The sequence below is a fragment of the Chelonia mydas genome, chromosome 25 (genome assembly GCF_015237465.2).
Source record: "Chelonia mydas isolate rCheMyd1 chromosome 25, rCheMyd1.pri.v2, whole genome shotgun sequence".
Taxonomy (NCBI): Eukaryota; Metazoa; Chordata; order Testudines; family Cheloniidae; genus Chelonia; species Chelonia mydas.
The window spans coordinates 4,242,893-4,260,867 of record NC_057858.1 but is presented as its reverse complement, the minus strand read 5'-3'; the positions used below and the strand labels follow the sequence as shown (position 1 = coordinate 4,260,867).

Here is a 17,975-nt window from a genome sequence, read left to right as displayed (position 1 = left end):
TTTCTTGGCTTTCTTCTTGTTGCCAACATACCTGAAGAAACCCTTCTTGTTACTCTTGACATCTCTTGCTAGCTGCAGCTCCAGGTGCGATTTGGCCTTCCTGATTTCACTCCTGCATGCCTGAGCAATATTTTTATACTCATCTCTGGTCATATGTCCAACCTTCCACTTCTTGTAAGCTGCTTTTTTATGTTGAAGATCCGCTAGGATTTCACCGTTAAGCCAAGCTGGTCGCCTGCCATATTTACTATTCTTTCGACTCATCGGGATGGTTTGTCCCTGTAACCTCAACAGGGATTCCTTGAAATACAGCCAGCTCTCCTGGACTCCTTTCCCCTTCGTGTTAGTCCCCCAGGGGATCCTACCCGTCCGTTCCCTGAGGGAGTCGAAGTCTGCTTTCCTGAAGTCCAGGGTCCGTATCCTGCTGCTTACCTTTCTTCCCTGCGTCAGGATCCTGAACTCAACCAACTCATGGTCACTAGTTAAACCTGAGGCAGGGGGAGATCTTCATCCAAATCAGGAATAGAAATGTTCGTGCTGCATTCAAATGCCCCTTTAAACCCCTGAGTGGTTTAATCTCTAACCCTGCTGAACCTGTTACAAAACCTGTTACCGAAATTAACTTCATGATCACTGGGAAATGAGAATCCTGACCTTGGTCTTTTTTTTCTTCTGTAGTGAAACCCTTGTTTGGGGAGAGGAAGGGAATGGGACTAGGACTGTGGGGGCTTGGAAGGTGCCCTGTTACAATAGGGTTTGCTGTGTGGGAGATGTTGACTGGCGCAGTGCCTTTGGCCTGGGATCTCGTGCTAACATCCCTGCAGCTCCAGGACGGCAGCCACAGCGGATATTGCCTGCTCCCTGCTGCTCAGAGCGAGACTCTCAGGCCAGTGGCAACCAAGGGAGGTGTGGAATAAAGTGGGTCTTTTTAAAACTCTGAATAAGAAACTTTATCCTGCCTTCAGCTGCTGCCACCTTCCCCTCCCAGGCTCAATAGGAGAGACTGTGTGCAGACACTAAACTACAAGGGTCAGCTTTTCTTTTTAAGCGCCCCTGGGTTTTTCCAAAAGTGACCTGTTCTGATTTGAGCTCTTCCGGCATGCGCACTCCAGCCAGGACCGGAGGGGTAAGGGCTGTGTTCTCTCTCTCCCTGCAGGCAACAGAGGAACCACTGCTGGGAGCTCAGGAGATGCGCTTGGGAAAGCATTAGCTTCAGTAAGTGTTTCTTGCTCTGGAGTCTTTCTCCCAACGCCCCTCCAAGTCAGCAAGCATTGGAGTGGGGTTGTTGACTTGACCATCTTGCTCCCTGCCCTGGAAAGGAGAATTAAACGTCCCTGCGGCTTGGTGGTTCAGGTGCTTGGAGCCATGCAGCTCTCATGTTGGGCTTGTTAACTGGCAAGGAAAAGAGGAAGGATGGCCTAGCAGATCAGGCCATATGTGTCCTTGAGAAGTCCCGTAGTGTCTGCCTGTTCCCCAGCTGTAAAATGGAGATGATGCTCTTTCCTTCCCCAAAAGAAGAAATAAAAGATTTAGCTGCTTGACACTATGGGAATTGGGGCCATAGATACAAAGGGGAGGTGCCTCATGCTCACTCCTGTATTTACCCCACTGTGAAGTAGGGCACAGCGAGAGAGCTGGGGCTCAGAGTACGTTAAGTGACTTGCTTACGGGCAGAGATGGGACTAGAACCCAGGCCTGGCAAATCCCAGTCCCGTCCCCCGCCGCTATCCCCCCTCTCCATACCTGTTGCTCTGGTACATTGGGCTCTGGGTGTAGCTGATCTGAGTGGGGCTGTTTAAGGTTCAGTGGGCCGTGCTGACTCTCGACCGACGGTCCGTGTCGGGCCAACTGGTTGCTTTCAGTTAGAGCTCAGGCCTCGCCTGGTGCTGCATGCCACAGGTCCACCAGCCCCCAGCGTCGCCCCACGCGGAAGCCAGCTTCGTGCAGCGCCTGCCTCCACGATCACTCCTTGGGGTCTCTGCTCCCTGAGGTCAAACACCACGGAAACCTCCTCACGTTGTGAGAGCCCAGCCACGAAGGGGGCAAATGGAGGCACCTGCTGTGGGGAAGGAGCTGGGGGGGGTGTGGAGGGGGAGGAACACAGCAATAGCATAGATACCAAGGTTAATTCTGGCCAGCAGAGCGCTTGGGGGTGGGACCGAGGAAGCATGCTTGCTGTGTCAATGGAGGGCTGGGGCAATTGGCAAGGGTGACGTAAAGAGACGTGGAAGTCCGTGGGGTAGAGCTGTAGGCAACTGAGACACATGCGGGCTTAGGGCAGTGAAGGGTTTGCAGCTCTACAGGGCCGGGAACGCTCTGGTTCGAAGGCGTAGCTGGCTGACGGTGCTTTGTTTCTCTCTCGTTCCAGATTTATTCCCCAGATCACTCTAGCAATAACTTCTCTTCAAACCCCTCCACCCCCGTGGGCTCCCCTCAGGGGCTTGCAGGTACGTGCTCGATGCGCTGGTCTCCTGAGAACTGCTTGAGCAACATTTTTACAAACCTGATCAAACCAGTTTCATTTTAAAAGGGGGAGGGGGGGAGAATATCTTTAAAAAAAAAAAAAAAAAAAGTTTTTAAAAAAATAAACCCAACTCCTGTGAATTGCTTGGTTTGGGCGTGGAGAGTCATCTTGTCTCTGGTTTTCAAAAATGGGTAGTGATTTTGGGTACCTGGCTTGAGGTGTCTGGAATGGGCCTTCTTATGCTGAGCCTTCTCCCCCATTGCAGAAATCATGCCTCTTTAAGGGGTATCCGGGTGGGCACCAAGAATCACTAGTCACTCCTGAAAACCTTGGCTTTTGTCTCCAAAGAAGTGACCTGGCAGGAAATATTCTAGCCGCCCGTGCGTCTTGCCGGTGTCCAGCGATGCTGTGTCACACTGAAGTATAGCTTTGCGTGAAATGTGCATCCTCTTTCCCTGCCGAAAGCCCTTTTGCAAGCCTCACTCATCCATGTGCTGTTTGAGCTACCCCTGTTCTCTGTGAACTGAGCGCGTGCCTGTGGGAGGGGCTCCAGGTTCAGGGGGAGGTGGCTGTTCAAACCATTTTCAGAACCTGTTTTATACTGCGATTTAAAAGAATCCTGGCAGCCTGCTCCAGGTGCCTCCTTCTGCAGAAGACCGAAGCTCCTAGTTCCTGCAACTGGGAGCCCAACCTGGATCGTTCTTGGGCCTGTCACTGGAAATATCTCAAAGCGTAAAGATGCAGGAGGCCACCTCTGTGCTCCCTTCTGTCGGACAGAGGGAGAGCAGTACAAACCTGCGCTCGTTTTCATATGGCATGACCGGCACAGCTGAACTGGGGGCATCGAATTGTTAGATCTCTCCATCTCACCACTCTGGTAACAGCTGGGGGTTATGCAGGTACCTGAAGGCTGCCCTTCTGCTGTGTCTAAATCCAAAAGCAGGCACACGTGCAGGTGTATCCACAGCATGAACCCCTGTATGCAAACACTGAAGGGCAAAGAATCTGCAATGGATGTTGATAAAAGCAAAAAACTTGGCTTTCTGAGAGAGAGGATTTACAACAGGGGCTAAAGCACTGATATTAAAATATAACACTACTGGGGTAAGGGGGAACTAAGGAAAGAACCTGTTTTTGTCTGTCTGTCTGTGTGTCTGTCTCTCTCTCTCTCTCTCTGTATGTGTTATATCTTTCCCAGATTTGATGCTTTACTTGACATTGGGGTGAGGATTGTTAGCTTATTTCTGCCCACAACCCTTGAGTTTCCCACAAAAATGATTCCTGCCCCATAACCCTCTTTGGCCCAACAGAGGCATGTACGTTTACACAGGTGGCCTGCCTCCTGCAGGGCTTTCCGCTCTTCGTAGTGTTCTAGCCCCATCTAGCGTTGCATTTGAGGGCTGCATTTGAAATTTATCCAATGTGCGGTTTGTTCCAGGCACTTCCCAGTGGCCCCGAGCGGGCGGACAGGGTGCCTTGTCTCCTAGCTATGAAGGGACTCTCCACACGTTAGTAAGTATCACGTTGATCATTTCTACTTGGTTTTCTCTCTCTCCCCTCCCCCGCAGTGAGCAGCGATTAATGAAATAACACATTTACTGCTGGTTGGTTGGAAATGTGGTGGGGGAGTACAAAGGAGAGAACCAGTGAACCCAACCCCATGGCACCCGTTGTTTTTCTGAACAGTGGTGCACCACTGGATTACCCATCAGATCTAGCCTGCGGGCCCTCTGTGTACTGGAGTGCTTAACACTGGAGAAAAGCTTTCAGTTGCAAACATAACGTCATAGGCATTGGCAAGCCACGTCGCCCAGACTAGTGTCCTGCTTGACACAGCTCAGCACCGGGTGCTTAAGAGAAAAGTGCAAGAGAACACACCCTGAACACTGATGCAATAACCTACCTCAGGTGGGAAGCTTTCTCCCCAACCTCCAGTAGATAACAGAAGTGTGAGGATTTACAGCCTTTATATTTTTTTATCCTTTCTGATACGACTCCTAGATGTTCCTTTTATGCATATAACGGCTTAATCCCTTCTTGGAATCCCTCACTGCATTGTGTCGGGGAGTTTCCCAGGCTAATCATGCCCACTTTAAAGTTCCTCCCCATGCAACAACACGTAGGGGCCCCCCAGCTTGCTTGCAGAGTTTGAGCACAGGGCACGTTATGGAGGTAGGAACCCTTCTCGAGTAGCCTTGTGGTGCTTGTGTCTGTTTTTGCAGCTGGTGGCTCTGTTGAGGCACAAAGGCGATGGCCAAAAGCCAGGCAAGCAGTGTTCTTAAATGTTAATGGAATCTTTATTTCTCCCACCACCCTCCCCGCCCCTCAAAGCAAAACAAAATGGAAGACAGATTGGATGAAGCCATCCATGTGCTGAGGAACCACGCGGTGGGCCAGACGGCTGCCATGCCAGCCAACCACGGAGATATGCACAGCCTGCTGGGATCGGCCCCTGGTCACAGCGCCTCAGTGGGCGGGCTCAGCCAGGCCTTCCCCACTTCAGTTATGCCTCTAGGGAACAGGCATTCGAGTCTGGTGAGTCAGGACACTGGTGGTGATGGCTGCGGTAACGCTAGACGCCAGGGCCTTGTGCTGGGAGCTGTACGAACACGTAGCCCAGAGACAGTCCCTGCCAGAGAGTTTACAATCCAAGGCCCCGTCTACACGCAGACTTGTACTGATTTAGTGCAAACCACTGTGTGGATACCCCGATTTTGGTTTAATTCAGTTTAGCTTTAATCCTGTTGCCAAATCAACTAAAGCCAAATCGAAATAAACCACAGGCTTAAACTGAAATTAGAGTGTTTGTGCAGGGGGTTGTGCTGGTTGGTTTCAGTGTGTACCTTGAGTTGAACTGATGCAGTTCTTCATGTCGATAAGCCCTGAATGTAGGACTCCAGACCACAGCTGGATCCAGCAGTCAGCCTGGGGGAGCCCAGGTTGTCCATGAGATGATACTGGTCAGCATGAAAAGTGGAGTTCACGTCGTCTCCTACTGGGTTAGGGGTGAAAGCTTGAACATGGGGATCTCCAATAAAGCAGCCCCTCTTAGAATAAGCCCTCCAAGCGGGGATAAGTGGGGAAGAGAGACAGTAGACCCTGGAACCAAGGGTGTTTCAGCAGAATCGAGAGTGCTTATAACAGGGTTTACTTGCTGAGTGACTCCTGGGCTTGGCTCGATTGTAAGCCCTTTGAGGCAGACACTGCCTCATCTTCTTGCTTACTGAATAATTAACCACATGAGAAGAGTGTGGCCTGGTGCCCTGCCTGCTCAGAGGGGCTGAACTCCAGAGTTCCCCTAGAGGAATAGCTGCAGGATGTTCTCAGCCTGTGCAGTGCAGGAGGGTCAGGCTTGATCACGGGGGTACCTCCGGTCCAAGAGACTTTGACTCTGTGAACAAGTGCTTGAGGGAGTTCTGTTCCTTGAAGGGAGAAGGATCAGGAGCTTCCTGCCGGGGTGTGAGCATGAGGAGGGGCAGGTGGAGGTGTTTCAAGCTTCCCAGGTGCTGTGTACACATAAATGCTCATTTAAAAATAAGGTGCATGGCAGCCTTTGGATTAGAAGCTCCTCTGAGCAGGAAGTGGGTTTCTTACAGTCCCTGGGTCTGTGAAAAGGGGCTCTCGGCACTACTGCGATATCAATAATAACAAGTTCCGTGTCCATGCTTTCGGAAAGGGCTGAGTTGTTCTCCAGCAAAGGCTCCTTCTCTGAGGGGGTTTGGCGGTGGTGGGGCAGTCCCTTGGAGACGCATCAGCCTGAATCACAGACGTTTGAGATGGAAAAGAGCTGCTGAGGCAAGTCCAGCCCATGCCGGCGTGTCCCCTGCAGCCTGTTCTCCAGGCTTTGTCTCACCTAGTGTCCCAAGCGCCGGGGCCTCCTTTGGAAGATGACACAGGCATGGTTCATGCTGCTGGGGATGCTTCCTACGATTTGGCCTAGTCTGAATTGTCTGAAGCATGAACAGGACATGCCTCTTCCCACTGAGTCTGGCTTTTCTCTGAGAGGAGCTGGTATGGAAGCAACTTTAAGCTATTCCTCTCTACCTTCTGCCCACCCAGGCTTGGGGTGGGAGGGAGCCCGGATCAGGCTGGATGTTGCTGGGTGTTGGAGAAGAGGAACACGTAGGTGAGGTGTTGGTGCAGACCATGGCCCCCTCCTGGCTCCAAAGTGGTGATATTGGCTTGAACCGTGCCTGGTATCTCCGGGCTCTCCTATTTGCCCTTAAAGGCTGCTCTGCTTTTTCTGCTGTAGGTGGGAGGAAGTCACCCTGAAGACGGACTGTCCAGCAACCCGAGCATGCTCCACAACCATGTTACGCTTCCATCGCAGCCCAGCTCGCTCCCCGATCTCAGCAGGCCGCAAGACACATACAGCGGTAAGGTGGTGCCTCCCCCTAAGCCTTGCCCACTTCTTTGCTGGCTGGTTGACCCTAGCCCATCGGGGGTAAGACAACCCCAAGACCTGGCTCCATGAAAAGCGTAAGCCCAGTGGAGAAAACAGTGCGAGAGAGGTTCCCAGCTGCATGGCATGCGTATGGGCTAGAGCGGGGAGCGTGTGCTGTGTGTAAGCCTTTGGGCCAGCACCGCCCTGGAGGCAGGGAATACTGCAGCTCTCACGTGGGCAATGTCCGGTGACTTTCCATGATACGTTTTTCAAGGGTCTTCAACACAGCTTCTAAACCTGCACATGCAGCCTAGGACCTGCACTCAGTTGCAAATCGCTCTTAGAGCCCTGCCTGGTTTCTGGCTGCAGCTGAGTTCTGACGCTGGAGGGTGTTTTGGGCAGGGTGGGAGTTACTCTGCTGTGTCCCCAGAAGCTTGGCTTAGGATACGTGGACAGTACCAGCGAGGGGTGTGATTTCCCCTGCTCACGCACACATTCTCGCACCATCTCCCATCAAGACAGTGCGCATGTAAATAGCTGCAGAAGCCTGGGCAGTGGTGACGGAGACCCAGCTGATTGCATACCCGCTGGTTCCGCTGCGCACGGTGCTACAGCTGGGCTGTTTATACTTGCAGGAGCTCACCGAGAGCTGGCGCTAGTGTGTGTCGCGGGGGATCGGACTGCTAGCGCATGGTGTAGACGTAGCCATTTGAGATAAAGCCTGGCCTTGGCAAACCCACCCACCCTCTGTTCCGTGCACCGTCAGTGCTGAGTGCGGAATGAGTCTGTCTGTCGGTGGCGTCTGTGCCTTGACTGATGTTCACCTCGTGGCCTGGCTGCTTACGGCGAGCTGTGTGGGTGGAGGTGTTGAGAAACGTGCAGTCTTGAGAACTTTGCCTGCGAGGAGAGGTCCAAATCCCAGCTGGGCCAGCTCCAGCCCTCTCTTCTTCCCAGGCTGATTGATTGAGTTCTGTGTGTTTTTTGGAGTGAGGGTGTCTCAGATGAGAGTGTAACTGGCAAGGCCCTGCCTCCTCTGCATGGGTCCAGACACCCAGTAGCGCTTTATCCTGGGGTTGGTGCAACTCCCAGCATCCTCTCTCAGTAGCTGGTTGCCTACCCTTCTCTCCAAAGATGGCTGGTTTGCACGGCTGTGTGTGTTTAGGATATGAAGGATCCTGTGCAAATATACTAGAATTATTCAGCCTATTCATAAGTGTCAGAGGAGACAGAGATGTGTCTGGAGCCCATCACCTTAGCTGCAGTTGCAGCGAGGAGCTTTCCCTCTGACCTATCCTGCCCCAATCAGATCTTGCTCAAATGGCCATGTGCTGCTTTGATGCCATTGCAGGCTTGACGGGGCTGGGCAGAGCCAGTGTCTCCTCGGGAACCAGTGAAATAAAGCGGGAAGAGAAGGAGGATGAGGAGAACACGTCGGTGGCCGATAACTCGGAAGAGGAGAAGAAGGAAATGAAGCCGTCACGGAACAGAACAAGGTGCTCTTTGAACAGGTCTCTCCCTTCATTTATTCTGTTACTGGAGAGGGTGGTGTTGGGACAGGAGGGAAGGCTGGGGTGGGGAGGGGGAGGCTGTGTGTGTGTGTGTGTGTCCTGTTGACCTCCCAGCTGATAAGAACACGCTCGCTAGCTGGATCCAGGGATGCTGTGCCAGGGCCCTGCCAAGCCTCAGGCTCCTGCGCGGAGACCAGCACTGCCCCAAGCTACCCCTGCTTCTCATGGGGGAGGAGTCTGAGGCCACCTCTTAGGATTTATGACACTTTGGGAGGAGGAATGGCAGTGCTGGGCCCATCCTCCTGCATCTTCTCCAGCCCTGGTAATGCCCCACCTTCCCACCTTTGCAGGAATTCCTAGTGAGCAAGAAACAGGCCAAGCACTGGAGATCAAAGCAGGCTGCAGCCCAGCTGCCTGGATGGTCTTGGACATTAGTCAGGGCTGTGCTGGAAACGGCCGACTGCTCAGCTGACCTCAGACAGACCCATCGCTAGTTTGTCCGCAGGAGGTGGTGGAACCTGAGTGGTCTCTTCACTACACACGTCTGGGCTATATGGATTCTCTGTCATGTAGCCAGTTATGTGGGAATAGCCCGATTGAATCAGACCGGGGCCCATCTAACCTGGTATCCTGTCTCCAACACTGGCCAGCTCCAGCTGCTTCAGAGAGCCCAGCAATGGGCAGTACTGTGATAACCTGCCTGGAGGGGAAATTCCCTCCCCACCTCTGTCAGTCAGTGGCTGGTTCACACCCTGAAGCCTTCCCCAAACTCTGTATTTTTAACCTTTGCTCTGCATGCTGACGTTACCTGTGTGTGTCTGTTCCTGTTTCTGGCTGTGCTTAGATCGTGTGACAGTGAGTTCCAGGGGTTAATTGCACTGCTCTGTTCTGTTCCTGGGAAGTGTTCCCGGTTATTGGTTTTAAATGGCTTCCTTTCTGTGTAATGGAGTCCAAGGGCAAACGGGAGCACGGGGCTGCTGTGTGCCAGGGCTGGAAAGGTTCTAGTGCTGGCGGGAGACGCAGGGCGCTGCTCCCGCTCTGTAGCAGCGGGGCGGGGGTGGGGTTCCTTGATACGTTCCCTTCGGCGCGGAGGTAATCATGTTGCTGCAGATGTGTGTTTTGTTGTGAGTTGACCAGTGCTGAGCGTGCACACGAATGTCCCTGTCTCATTCTTATTTCAAACCATTAGTCAAGATGAGGATGAGGAGGACGATCTTCTTCCCCCAGAGCAAAAAGCCGAGAGGGAGAAAGAGAGGAGGGTCGCCAATAATGCCCGTGAGCGTCTGCGGGTCCGTGACATCAACGAGGCCTTTAAAGAGCTCGGACGCATGTGCCAACTCCACCTTAACAGCGAAAAACCGCAGACCAAACTGCTAATCCTACACCAGGCCGTATCAGTCATACTGAACCTGGAGCAACAAGTTAGAGGTCAGTGAGGCTCCCAGAGTGGTGATATTTTACGTATCTGATCGGCACGGGGCTGTCTGTCTGTCTCCCCTGTGCCGTGGTGCTGCGCTGTTCTCCTTCCCACAGTGCCACCTTGGGCTCTCAAGGCCCTTTAAAGTGTCTCTCTTTAATTTATTTATTTAATTTTGTTTTCTCTTTTGCATCCCTGCTGTGCTCTCGGGTTTTGTTTTTAAAGCCATTGCACGTGCTGCATGTTGTTCGTTTGGATGCACAGGGGTAGCTTCCCTTCGTGGAAACCCGTGTGCAACTCTTAGCACTGCCCTAATGTCTCTAGGGCGCTGCCCTAGCTTATAACAGAGTGAGGTTTCCCTGCCGCTGGGCCATAAAGAAAGGCATGCATGAGAATGAAAGAACAGAAGGTGACAGTGTATCCAGGGGCTGCTTCCTTCCCAAGGGCAGCAGTACTGTGCCTGTCTTTTCTCCCTCTTTGCAGCAGCTACAGGAAATTCCCTTCCTCCTCCTCCCCCCCCCCCCATCCCAGAGTGGGGATTTCTGCTCTCCTCCGGTTGATGCTGTAATAGGCAGCTCGGCTTGGTAGCTGCTGATGCACCGGGGGGGGGGAGCTGGGAGGAATTGCAGGCAGGGTTAGGTGCAGCTGTGTCTGGGAGGAGGCGGGAGGCACTCCAGTGGGAGGCGCTGGTGTTCAGAGTTGTGAGCGGAGAGGCAGAACTGGCCAGTGGGCGGAGAGCTCAGAGGAGGGGCAAGCCCTCCATACTTGGACGCCTTGCGTCTCCGAGCCTGCTGTCTGTGAGCAGTTGGATTCTAACTGTCTGTGGGTCTGACGGTCCTGGGGAGCTCTCTGCCATTAGCAGCACCTCTTTAACCGACTCTAGTGGGGAGACAGACACTGGTTTGGTCCTGAAGCCATTCTCCCTGCCAGGGCAGGAGAGCTTTACCGGCCTGTCTAGTTCAGCTTATGCCTACTGTTGGGGTTTCCCCCAGGGATGATTTTCCCAGGCTAAGTGGATCTCTGGGTGCAGTCACTCCAGCCGGAGGGGAAGCTGTCGGGTTTTTTATTATTATTATTATTGTTTTATTTCCTGCTCTGAGTAGCAAGGGGTTTTTGCTGCTTTGTCTGTAACACTTGCCATGCATGCTCCCTACTAACTTCCACCCCCAGTCGCCATTGTTGCAGAAGCGTCTGTGGCCAGTTAACCCCTTTCCTTCCTGCAGAGCCTGTGGTCCTATGAATACATGGTTTGTGCCTGGCTCCTCTCCCCCCTGCTGGCCTCTGCTGTTTCACTGTGACGCTGTTGGAGTCCTTTTGTGCCTCTCTTCAGTTTGTAATTTTTTGCCTTTCATAACGTGTATTTTTTCCTGTCTCCCTTCCCGCCCACCCTTCCTTTTATTATTTTTTTTTTTGTTCTGTTCTTTCCAAACTCCTACAGACAGTCCCCAGCCGTGACCTCTCGGTGGTCCCACTCTCTACCTTGTACTTGCTGCTTGCTGATCGAGACGGCGGGTGGGGAGGGCGGGCGGGAGAGAGTTGGCACCGTGTTCACTTTGGTCTCCTCACGCTTGTCCTTTTTTAAAGCCTTTCTCAGAGGTGGAAGCCCCCGCCTCCTCCACTGCCAGCGAATACCCATGCAGTGAGCTAGGGCGCTGGTCCCCCAATGCCTTCGTTCTCTGGGCTGCGTCCCAGGAGAGAGAGGCCCCATCTCCCCTGAATGCCCTGCCATGCGCTTCCCAGACCAGTCCCTTCTGAGGGATGCCATGATGGCAGGTGGCTCCGAGCCCCGCTTGTGACGGGGCCTCTGACAATAGTCAGGTGGCTGTATTTTGATGAAAAGGAACGCAGCAGTAGTTTAGAGGCAGTGTAGGCGTCACTGTGGCTAGAGCTGTGCTATGAAATGGCCGGGCGACGCAGATCTGTGCAGTGCATTGGCCTGGCCCCAGCTGAGTGGGCTCCATGAAGGGGGCTAGGTACCCAGTGCTCCGTTCCCAGCATGGGACTGAATGCAGCTTGGTCATGCTCACCTGATAGCATCCAGCAGCACTTGTCTCTAGCAAGCAGAGCGCTCATGGGTAGAGGGGCAGGAGATGGCAGACGGATGCAGCTCTACTGAAGGCAAAATGCAGAAGGCTTTGCCTGTGTAGGAGTCCCTGCCGGGCAGGGGGCTGCTGAGCTGGACACTGGTGATAGGTATGACTATGAGGCTCTCTGTGAGCAGCGAGAGACTTTACTAGGTTCTGCCTAGCGTCAAGGAGATGCTGGTGTCTTTAGCCGGCTGAGAATCCAGGTGACAAGTATTCTCCAAGGCCCTGGCACTCTCCCAGCAGTGGATTTCCTGGCACACTGATCCCGAAAGCCTGGTTCGTGGGGCTGGAGGGTCTGAATGAGCCGGGATAGTCAGGAGTGGGACTAAGCACTGGTCCCGTCTGTTCAGTCCCCGTGCACCGCCGTACGCAGCTGCTACCCTCTCCTGGCTGACGGGCTAATCCCGTCCGGCTCCTCTGGGGCTGAAGGCAAAAGCCAGACTCCAGTTTGAGGCCTTGACCCCAGGACAGACTTCAGGCAGTTGTTCTTTCCTGTGAGAATTTTGCTCTGGGGGAGAAGATCGTCCCTGCATCCAAGGGGGGGAGGCAGAGGGGAAAGGCGCTGCAGATGAAACCAAGCTCTTCAGGTGCTGCCAGCATGTCTCTGCGTTGCAGGCCACCCCCCCAGGCCAAGACCTGTCGGCTTCTTGCTCTGTCAGGACACTGCCAGAGTAGCAAAAACAATGAGATGCCCCATGGAGCCTCCTCACTCAGCTCGCAAGGGGCGAGGACTCCATGAGCTCATGACCCTGGTTTTAAGTAGTCAGTCACTCCTATCTCTAGCCCTAGTTTAGGCCATGTTAACAGTTTGTGAGAGTCGCTGATCCTAGGCTAGGGTATTGGGGAGTTCAGCTCCCGTATCCCATTGAATTCCAGTGGGATTTGGGTGCCCAGCTCTCCTAGGCCTGCTTCTGATTTAGGGTTTGGATTGACAGGTTCTCCAGTTTTGTAAGTCTTCCCCCAACAGCCCGTTTTCCTGGAACCTCTCAAGTCTCATTTACACTCTTCAAAACAAACCCACGCCTGTGGCATTCTAGGGCTTGTTTCCTGGCGCTGAAGCTAGCTGGGTTAGGGTGGTTTCTGCAAGTCCAGCTCTACCATCCTCATGGAGTTGATGCAGCAGCCAGGTAGATGCTGCCCCTTTAACTCATTCATAGTCCCCAACCGGCAAGCTGCCTTCCTGGCGGTTTTTGAGATCCTGAATAAAACTCATGCAACACTGACTTAAATTCTCAAATTTCCAAGCTGTCTGCCTGATTCAGTGGGTAGAGCACAGGGCTGGGAGCCAGAAGATCTGAGTTTGGTTCCTGCCTCTGCCACTAACCAGTTGTGAGACCATGGCAAGGTAATTCCTTCTGTGTGCCTCTGTTTCCCCACCTGTAAGACGGGTGTCGGACTGACCGACCAATCAGGGCTGCGATATCTAGTTGAAAATTTTCCATCAGAACTGCTTTTGATGGAAGATTGAGCCTTCGACTAGACTAAACTTTTCACGTAGGTGCCTGCTATCCACTGAAAAAATGAGGTTTCTTCGGAAAAACTGAAAAGCAAAACATTTTTTAGCTGAAAACCCAAAACGTCTGGTTTTCGACTGAAAATTTCCACGCTCAGTCAGCGTTTTCCCCATGCGAGGAACGCCCCGTGTGCTGACTCGCTCGGAGGAGGTGCTCGGGGTGAGCACGCGAACCTGAAGGCCCTAAGGCCGTGTCACGTATTGCTCCTCCTGCCCTCCCTTTCCACCTGTCGGCCCCCGCGCCGGCCCGCTAGACCTGTGCAGAGAGGTTGGCCTGGTGCTGGCAGCACCTGAGCTTGGCTCTCCGAGACAAGGAACCCGAACGCCAGGGTTTCTGTGAAAATTGGGGGGGTTCCTTTCTCGGTTGTCAATTGGCTTCTGCAATGCGAGGTTGACTGAGCTTTTTGCAGTGGACACTAGTGGCGCTCCCAGCACAGCAACTGACCGGCCCCCGTCGGTTACACCCTCCCTGACTAATCCCTGTGGTGCTGTGAACCCAGCAGTACAGACGAGGCCCTGTCACTGGAGGACAAAGATCTGAGGGACCGGGAGAGGAGAATGGCCAATAACGCCAGGGAAAGGGTGCGTGTACGGGACATTAACGAGGCCTTTAAAGAGCTGGGACGCATGTGTCAGATGCACTTAAAAACGGACAAAGCACAGACCAAACTGATCATCCTACAGCAAGCGGTGCAGGTCATTCTGGGCTTGGAGCAGCAAGTACGAGGTATGGTAACAGGTGACAGATGCATTTTGGGACCTTTCTCTTCCCATCCATTTCTGTGTGCCTGTCTCTGGATATGTATTTATAACTGAAGCTTTTGTTGCAACTTCGAATGTTTGCCATTCCAGTGGGGAGCTGCAGTGGAAAGCACTTAGGCTGAGATTTCCAAGGCCTCATCTATGGGATCTGAACACGCAATATATGGAAATGAGGCATCCGGAGTCCACGTGGAGGCTTAGGAAAACTCAATCTTAAATGTCTTCAACCCACCATCTCTGTCTTTTTTTTTTAAACCAGTATGCATTAAATTGGCCCTATATTCCTGCAGGGGAAAGAAGTTTTGCTCTGGCAGGGGGTCCAGTGAGGTAACTGCTGCTGTTACGTGGAGCAGAAGGGTACAAAAGAGCTTGCACTGGGGTTACTTCCTTGTGCATTCCACTGCTTCTCTCTTGGGACTCCGGGTTTTTTTTTCGGATGCTGTTGCTCCATGATGCTGTGGCATGAACTGAGTGTTTTCCCCACCCTTCCCCCTTGCTCTTTTTGGCATAGAGCGCAATCTGAACCCTAAAGCAGCCTGTTTGAAGCGTCGGGAAGAGGAGAAAGTGTCCGGAGTAGTAGGAGATCCCCAGATGACACTTTCAGCTTCACACCCTGGTCTAGGAGATGGTCACAACCCTGTTGGACACATGTGAAGGTATCGTCCTCTGCCCGTCGGGTCCCAGCACTCGGCTGTGTATGTGTCTCTGAAATCTGTGCCAGGCTCAGTGCAGGTCATTATTTAACAGCTTGGCTTTCATCACTCACTGAAATTCACAGCAACCAATGGAGGAAACTAAAATGCATGATTCTGGCCCCTAAGAGCTAGCCCTTTAACTTTGTCCATCACCTCCTGTATGAAAATACTGCAGTAAAGTTAGAGATCTCCTTTAATTTGTCTTTGTAAATGTCACACATGGAAACATCTAACTCCTTCAGTTACTGACTAGGTTATTCTCTATCCCCACCCCTCCACAACACCCCTAGGGACAATGTAATATCTGAGTTCTATTTGTGTGCACAGAGAGCATCCCCATACAAACGGTCTCTCTCTGTGTCAGGAACCGGAAGGCATGCTAAAGCCATGTGTGCTCCAAGAGCCCGTGCCCTGTTAGGAGCAGCACAGCTGCTGTGGTGAGCAAGGCAGAGTATTTTCAGACTGTATTATAGGCCTGGACGCTTCACTCAGTCCCTCCCTTCGGAAATATAATTCCCCCCCACCCCCTGCTTACAGAACTGTGTCGTCCCTGTATCCTCCTGCGTGTGCAGGCCATATTTAAAATCCGCTCGCTGTGACGGGGGATTTAAAAATAAAACCGTTTCCTATCCTCAGTGCAAACTCCAAGCAATGAGCTAGCACTGATGTTGCAGCAAAGCCATGTAGCACTAAATCCTCCCTGCTGAGGTTGCAGGCAGTATAGACCCTGGAGACCACAGCACAAGCCTGGCAGCTGATGGCCCAGTGCGACTGTAATTTATCAGCTATTAAGAGGAGCTTGAGCAGTCCTGCTCATCACCCCATGTGCTCCCCACCTCCCTCCGGAAGGTGCATCCTGAGTGGTGGCTGAGGCAAGTCCCTGGGGAAAAGACCAAACTGAAATTCTGATTCCATTTAACTGAGGCTGTAACAGTTTCTGGCCCGGCCCCATAGCCCTTTAAATGGTAGAAGTACGTGTTGAGGGGAGGGAGAGCTCAGTGGTTTGAGCATTGGCCTGCTAAACCCAGGGTTGTGAGCGCAATCCTTGAGGGGGCCATTTAGGGATCTGGGGCAAAAATTGGGGATTGGTCCTGCTTTGAGCAGGGGGTTGGACTAGATGACCTCCTGAGGTCCCTTCCAACCCTGATATTCTATGATTCTTTGATGTATAAAGCCTTTGAGAGTTTAGGCACACTTAATAATGTCGTTCATCCCTCCGCACGCACTCGCTCCAGATGTTGTAAAGGCAGCTTTACCGTTTATATGGCAAAGGACACAGGCATGTGCCTGACTGTAATCACATGAAAGAGATGCTCACCCAGCCACAGACAAATCTTAATGGTGGCTCTGTAACATCAGAGCACTGGTGTGGACAGGAAGCACTGTCATTAGCTAGGTACAATGAGCAGTTCCATTCGTGGCTGTCACTCAGCTGCTGTGCTGGGTGCGGGGATAAGTGCAAGTGGAATAGGACAGCTCATGTGCCTACTGATTCTGTTTGCAGTGTAGTTGTAGCTCTGTCTCAGAGGAGCAGCCGTGGTAGTCTGTAGCCGCAAAAAGAACAGGAGGACTTGTGGCACCTTAGAGACGAACCAATTTATTTGAGCATAAGCTTTCGTGAGCTACAGCTCACTGCATCGGATGCGTCCGGTGGAAAATGCAGTGCGGAGATTTATATAGACACAAGCGCAGTGAGAAGTTGGTCCAGTAAAAGATACTATGCTCACTTGGGTTTTCCTCTTTTTTCTTTTTCTTTTTTTTTACTTTTGTTTCTCTTTATTTGTAGATCCTTTTTATTCCCCGGATACAGAGATGGGTAGGAAGCAGACCCTCGGTGTGACCTGCAACCTTCTTGAACCATAAACTTTAGTACTGCTAATACTGACACACGAGAGAGGAGCCTGGCATGCTTTAAGGGGGGGCGTTGAAAAAAGAAACAAACACTTGGTCAAAAACAAAACAAAAAATTGCCTTAAGTATAAAGTGTGGAGCCGTCAATACATATCACTCAGTTAACGGGGGGAGCATCCTGTTCTCTTGGCTTGTTCTCAAGCAGCCAGCAGCAAAATTGTGCCTAAGCTTAATATTTCTTTCTTTTTTTTTTTTTTTTACAAAGGACGTTAGTTACGAGGTTTTTTAGGTAGAGCAGCGTAGCAGTGGCCGCTTGGGTTTTTTTTAGCTTCTTTTGCATATGTTTTGTAAGCAAAAAAAAAAAAAAAATTTTTTTGTATTAAAAAAAAAGTCTTGTACCCCCTCTCCCCCCCCCCGCTTTTCTGCTGCTGTTTCTATAGTTGATGTTGCATCTTTAGGATCAACCAGAATATTAAAATTGTATTAAAAGAGACTGGATATAAAGAGAGAGAAATTCTCCGATTCGGCTCTGAAAGCCACTAAATGCGAATGTAGCCACGGGGGGGGATATTGCTCCTTGCCTGGCTTGTACCTTCCATTGTAAAAACTCACATGCTGAATTTGTCATCTCTGCTTCGGCCACTTCTCATTGGGGAAAAGGCTGTTAAACGACAAAGCAAGTTACGGCAGCTTACATCAGTGGGTCTCTGGTTTCTTGCAGCCTCAGTAACCAGGAACCACCTTGGGTGGGGTGGGGTGGGGGGGTCTCTGTGCAAATTGCTTTTCATTCGCAGGGGGTCCCTGGAGATTTGGGCTCCTTCGTGGGAGGTGAGAGTGAGAAGCGAAGAGGCAAAGAGCACAGCTGTCTTCTGGAGCTTCCCCGCTAAAGCAGGACATGTGGCTATGGTTGGCAGAAAGAGCTGCCGAGAGAGAATGGACCCGGGGGAAAAGGAGAAGCCGGGGTATTGGTAAGTGAAGAAGCGACGCCCCATGTACAGGAGAATCCGGGGACACCTCGTTCCCATGCAGCTGAGCAATCACCCGCCATCAGAGCCACCTCCATGGGAGGAGAGAGATGCCGAACAAAGAGAGGAGACAGAACAAAGATGGAGAGCAGGACTGAGAACAGGCAGAACAAAGACACCAAGGAAACAAGGCAAAGAGAACAAAGAACTGAGTGTGGCACAAAAACCAGGGTGGCCGGGCTGGAGGCTGTGGAGCCCCCCGGCGTGGTATTGGCTGTGGCCAGCCAATAAACCTCAACCTAGGTTCTGGGTAGAGAACAGACGAGCTG

General features: G+C 52.1%; 1 protein-coding gene across 11 annotated transcripts in view; it reads left to right on the top strand.

Annotated features, from left to right (window-relative positions):
* Window positions 1-16,931, top strand: part of TCF3 (transcription factor 3) — a 122,414-nt gene extending 105,483 nt beyond the window's left edge. For 4 of the 11 annotated variants that reach the window (XM_037885804.2, XM_037885798.2, XM_037885797.2 and 1 more), the window contains 9 exons: window positions 1,157-1,215; window positions 2,369-2,447; window positions 3,903-3,976; window positions 4,796-4,999; window positions 6,717-6,840; window positions 8,197-8,356; window positions 9,546-9,784; window positions 14,647-14,791; window positions 16,617-16,931. In XM_037885804.2, the coding sequence (XP_037741732.1) occupies window positions 1,157-1,215; window positions 2,369-2,447; window positions 3,903-3,976; window positions 4,796-4,999; window positions 6,717-6,840; window positions 8,197-8,356; window positions 9,546-9,784; window positions 14,647-14,789 (1,082 nt within the window). In that variant the 3' untranslated portion in view covers window positions 14,790-14,791; window positions 16,617-16,931. Of the gene's footprint in view, window positions 1-1,156; window positions 1,216-2,368; window positions 2,448-3,902; window positions 3,977-4,795; window positions 5,000-6,716; window positions 6,841-8,196; window positions 8,357-9,545; window positions 9,785-13,873; window positions 14,101-14,646; window positions 14,792-16,616 lie in introns of all 11 variants that reach the window. The other 7 variants (XM_037885807.2, XM_037885802.2, XM_037885806.2 and 4 more) reach the window with 5 other exon arrangements.
* The last annotated feature ends 1,044 nt before the right edge of the window (window positions 16,932-17,975 follow it).